Raw genomic sequence first — 5,666 nt, 5'->3', positions numbered from 1 at the left:
CTAACCAGGCGCGAGGTACACGTACACAAACACAATCTGTGTTGGTCAGAAAAAGAAAGTTGAGCAACATTCCCACACAGACACCAATGAAGCAGACGATACTCAGCTGTGTGGAACTCGTCATATTTCCATTGAATCCAAACTGTGGAACTGACCAAAAGCAAAACAAAAAGAAAGAAAAAAAAGAGAGATGAATAACATTCTATGGGGGTGTAAATTTAGAACACTTCGCAAAGCGCCATAGCAACTGGTAATGACTAAAACCTCACATTTTTAGAACAGTCAGTGGAAAGAGTAGTCCCCCAGGCATCTTTCATGATCACCTGAGCTGTAGCAGAATTTTGTTCCCCTGTAGGAACGTGGATGACACACATCTGTTATCATGCGTCATCTAAACGGTATGCGCATCCATCTCAGCATTCCCTAATCATTGACACTGAAGTTTTCGTCACGCATCCATAACAGAGGTGTTCTCAGGATTAAAACCACGTCGACCAAACAGGAGCCACACAATTAACAAACCATCCATCTGCTTTTGCAAATGTCGTTTCGAAATTTGAATTCAATCCATGAAAACTGTTCAGTTGATCCGTGTACAGTTTGAATGTCCATCTGGATATCTCGTCATGTTGTGATTCGGAAGAAGTGTTGTGGCCGTTTGTAGGCTATATGAGGATAAGAAAAAACAGGAATAGGATGGACGTAATTGTTTCAAACACAAGAGTTCAGACAACAACAACAGCAACAACAGCAACAACAAAACAACAACAACAAAAACATTAACAGCAAATCTGATCGTTTGGAAGCATATTGCGAAAACAATTTCCACCCTCACGTTTTCACCTGCAAAAGACTGACAGACCAGTTTCGTTTCCGTAGTTTACCGACAGCATATCCTCTTCTCTAAATCTCCGTGCTGTGGGGGAATCCTGTTTAAAGTTCAGTCACACATACTGGTGATTGCAAAGCCACACAGTAATAAATCAAGCTTCTGTGTTTATACACGTTTCCTTCCAATCATCGTCATCAGTGTCATGACCAACACACTTCGTTGAAAACAACAACAACAACAACAACTAAACGCAATCTTAGTCATCATCACCAGTGTCACGAAATGACCAACACACAACTTTGAAAGAACAAAAACAACCAAAAACACCTTGGTGTGAGTAGAATCTATCGTATCCTACGGGCTGATAATATCCTGTGAATCAGGGTGGAGTTCAACGATATATCAGCTGACTCCCAAAAAGGTCAAGTTGTTCAGGGCGGGGGTCAAGGTCACCCTGTGAAACACAGCGGCTGGCGACACCATCCTTCTCCCAGAAGCGGAAACGACGTCACACGTGTGAGTTGACAGCGTCCAGGAAGCGGAAATGACGTCACACGTGCCACCAGTTGACAGCGTTAAAAAAAAAGTTTAAAAAAAAAAAAAGACCAACAAAAAAAACAACAACAAAAAACAAACAAACAAAAAACAACAACAACAACAACAACAAAAATAAATAAACAACAAAAAAACAAAACAAAACAAAAAAACCACGACGTCACACGTGCGAGTTGATGGTGTCGAGGGTGTAGGCCCGGTTCCACCCAGGACCTCCGATAGACGTGGGTCTGTTGGCGGCCGGCACACCCCCTTCTCCTCCTCCTCCTCCTCCTCCTCCTCCTCCTCCACCCCACCACCACCGCCACCACTACCACCACCGCCACCACCACCACCACCACCGCCGCCCACACCCACACGAGCGAGACTGCCCATGCTGCTGCTGCCCATGCTGCCTTCCTCCCGGTAGGGCGTGGTGCAGCGGGAGTACAGTCCGTTGCTGTAGGAACTTCCGCTCTGTACCAGACGGCTCTTGCCGCTGTAGGCGCTCGGAGACCGGGAGGCGCACTCCCGGAGCCGTCGCCCGTGCTCCTTGAGCAGTTCGGCCTCCACGTCCGGCTCGCTGTCGCGGCGCTTCTCCAGCTGGACGACCACCAGGCGGTAGATGAGCAGCACAATGACGATGGTGTTCTTGGAGGTGAAGAACATGTTGGTGTAGCTCAGCACGTTGTATCTGCTCCGGTCGCCGCGTTGCACAAAACAGAGCAAAATAAGTAAATAAATAAATAAATAAATAAATATAAAAAAGGGGAAAAAAAAGGTTTTGGTTATTTGATGATGATGATTACAATAGTGGTGGTGGTGATGGTTATTTGGCTTCTTTTTTTAAAATTTTTTTTTGTGTGTGCCCATCCCAGAGGTGCAATATTGTTTTAAACCAGATGAAAAGAACTGAATTTTTCCTATTATTATGCCAAATTTGGTGTCAACTGACAACGTATTTGCAGAGAAAATGGCAATGTTAAAGTTTACCACACACACACACACACACACCACACACACACACACACACAGACAACCGAACACCGGGTTAAAACATAGACTCACTTTGTTTACACCAAAAGCAAAACAAAAAGAAAGAAAAAAAAAGAGAGATGAATAACATTCTATGGGGGTGTAAATTTAGAACACTTCGCAAGTGAGTCAAAAAGAAAAAAAAAGGGTTTGGGTTATTTGATTATGATGATGACAACAGTGGTGGTGGTGATGGTTATTGTTCTTATGATAATGATTTTGATAAAGATAATGATGACGATGATGATGATTGATGTTGTTGTTGTTACTGTTCTTTTTCTTCTTCTTGTATTCATTTATTGTTATAATCTTCATTTACGATAGATACATTTTTGTGTGTTATGTTTGTATGTGTACGATGTATATGCGCGTGCGCGCGGACACACACACACACACACACACACACACACACACACACACACACACACACACATACACACACACACACACACACACACACACACACACACACACACACACACACACACACACACACACACACACACACACACACACACACACACACACACACACACACACACACACACACACACACACACACAAGCCCATGATTTTGTTCCTTCTCGGTAGCCATAGAATCAAAATCAAAATCAAAATCAGAACATTCTATTGTCCTGCTCTCGCAGTACTAACTTAGCATGGGCGCTTGTGCTTTTTTTTTTTGCTTTTTTTTTCTTTTTTTTTTGGCGCGACAAAGCCACGCTGAACACTTGGTTTGCAGTACTCACGTCAACACAAAACTGTTAAGTTTCCTGTTGCCATAATAATTCACTGCCTATTTCACATACCCCTCCCCCTCCCCCCCACCCCGAACGTCCTCCACCCCCCCCGCCCCCCCCTCCCCATTTCCCCCCGGCACCACTCCAAAGCTCCTTTCTCCCTCCCTCATTCCTTCTCTCTTTCCTCCCTCACACACACTGTGGACAGAGAGAGAGACAGACAGACAGACAGACAGACAGACAGACTGAGACAGACAGAGACATACACACAGAGACAGAGAGAGACAGAGACAGGCAGACAGACAGACAGAGAGAGAGAGAGAGAGAGAGATACACATAGAGACAGAGACAGGCAGGCAGACACAGACAGAGAGAGAGAGAGAGACAAACAGACAGACAGACAGACAGACAGACAGACTGAGACAGACAGAGACATACAGACAGAGACTGAGAGAGACAGAGACAGGCAGACAGACACACAGACAGAGAGAGAGAGAGGGTAAGAGAGATACACATAGAGACAGAGACAGAGAGAGACAGAGACAGGCAGACAAATAGAGACAGACAGTGAGAGAGAGAGAGACAGACAGTGAGTGAGTGAGGGAGGGAATGAGAGAGAGAGCGAGATAGAGAGAGACAGAGAGAGAGAGAGAGACAGACAGACAGACAGACAATCACGCCTGTTTCTGTAATCACCCGACCAGCAAGGGAGTGGCGAGAAATTAGTGCCAAGCCAAATAACTGCCTCTCTCTCTTGCTCTCCTTCCGCCTCTACCATGCATCACGCCACAATGGAACTATTTTTTTTCCTTTTCTTTTTTCCTCCTTTTTTCCCGTCCCCCCACTCCTCCTTAACCCTTTGACTGTCACTGACGAGTATGCTTGTCAGTGAAGGGGTGCCACCTCAATGACATAATACAGAGCTTACAGGTCAGGATGTCAGTGAAGGGCTGTCACCTCAATGAGATCAGACAGAGCTTACAGGTCAGGATGTCAGTGAAAGGATGCCACCTCACTGAGATCAGACAGAGCTTACAGGTCAGGATGTCAATGAAGGGCTGTCACCTCAATGAGATCAGACAGAGCTCACAGGTCAGGATGTCAGTGAAGGGCTGTCACCTCAATGAGATCAGACAGAGCTTACAGGTCAGGATGTCAATGAAGGGCTGTCACCTCAATGAGATCAGACAGAGCTTACAGGTCAGGATGTCAGTGAAAGGATGCCACCTCAATGAGATAAGACAGAGCTTACAGGTCAGGATGTCAGTGAAGGGCTGTTACCGCCATGAGATAATACACAGCTTACAGGTCAGGATGTCAGTGAAGGGCTGTCACCTCAATGAGATCAGACAGAGCTTACAGGTCAGGATGTCAATGAAGAGCTGTCACCTCAATGAGATCAGACAGAGCTTACAGGTCAGGATGTCAATGAAGGGCTGTCACCTTAATGAGATCAGACAGAGCTTAAAGGTCAGGATGTCAATGAAGGGCTGTCACCTTAATGAGATCACACAGAGCTTAAAGGTCAGGATGTCAATGAAGGGCTGTCACCTTAATGAGATCAGACAGAGCTTAAAGGTCAGGATGTCAATGAAGGGCTGTCACCTTAATGAGATCAGACAGAGCTTAAAGGTCAGGATGTCAATGAGGGGCTGTCGCCTTAATGAGATGAGACAGAGCTTACAGGTCAGGATGTCAATGAAGGGCTGTCACCTTAATGAGATCAGACAGAGCTTACAGGTCAGGATGTCAGTGAAGGGCTGTCACCTTAATGAGATCAGACAGAGCTTAAAGGTCAGGATGTCAATGAAGGGCTGTCACCTTAATGAGATCAGACAGAGCTCACAGGTCAGGATGTCAATGAAGGGCTGTCACAGCAATGAGATCAGACAAGAGCTTAAACATCAGGACGTCATTTATCATTGCTTTCTTTCTCTTAGAATGGTAACGAAAACAAACGGGTTACACCACTCACACGTGCACACAAGGTTGTCACTGCACTGGCAACCCTTGCCAAGTTGATCTCATTTCAGTGAGGTTCAGGAGCGAAGGGGTTAATTAACTGAATTCCAGTTTTCCCGACGAAGAGGTCCATTCACAACTGCAGCTACTTCTGCAAGTCGACACACTCCTACCGCTTTGTGTTCAGTCTTCAGTTGCTGACCTTCCTCTATTCCCTTTTCTACCCCCCCCCTCCCCCCGCTTCCGCCCTCTTTCCCCGTTCATCAACCCCCGCTCTCTCTCTCTCTCTCTTGGTCTCTCTCTCGCGCTATCTCTCTCTGTGTCTCTGTCTCTATGTGTGTGTGTCTCTCTGTGTCTCTGTCTGTCTGTCTCTCTTTCTCTCATTCTCTCCCCTCTCTCTGTTTCTGTTGGCCTGTTTGTCTGTCTGTCTTTTTTTTTCTTTGTCTCTGCCTTTCTCTCTCTGTCAGTTTTTCTCCCCAATCCCCCCCCCCCCCATCTCTCTCTCTGTCGGTCTCTTTTCTCTCTGTCTCTCCGTCTGTCTCTCTGCATCTCTCTCTCTCCAA

At 46.0% G+C, this 5,666-nt stretch overlaps 1 protein-coding gene across 1 annotated transcript in view; it reads right to left on the bottom strand.

Annotated features, from left to right (window-relative positions):
- LOC143287131 (transmembrane protein 26-like) overlaps positions 1-5,666 on the bottom strand; it is a 75,460-nt gene continuing 69,794 nt past the window's right edge. Inside the window, exons 5-6 of the mRNA XM_076595075.1 lie at positions 1,745-2,060; positions 1-36 (exon numbers count right to left, since the gene is read on the bottom strand). Of these exons, the coding sequence (XP_076451190.1) occupies positions 1-36; positions 1,745-2,060 (352 nt within the window). The remainder of the gene's footprint in view (positions 37-1,744; positions 2,061-5,666) is intronic.

The sequence above is a fragment of the Babylonia areolata genome, chromosome 11 (genome assembly GCF_041734735.1).
Source record: "Babylonia areolata isolate BAREFJ2019XMU chromosome 11, ASM4173473v1, whole genome shotgun sequence".
In the NCBI taxonomy this organism is placed as follows: Eukaryota; Metazoa; Mollusca; class Gastropoda; order Neogastropoda; family Buccinidae; genus Babylonia; species Babylonia areolata.
This window is presented reverse-complemented; position numbering and strand designations above follow the sequence as displayed.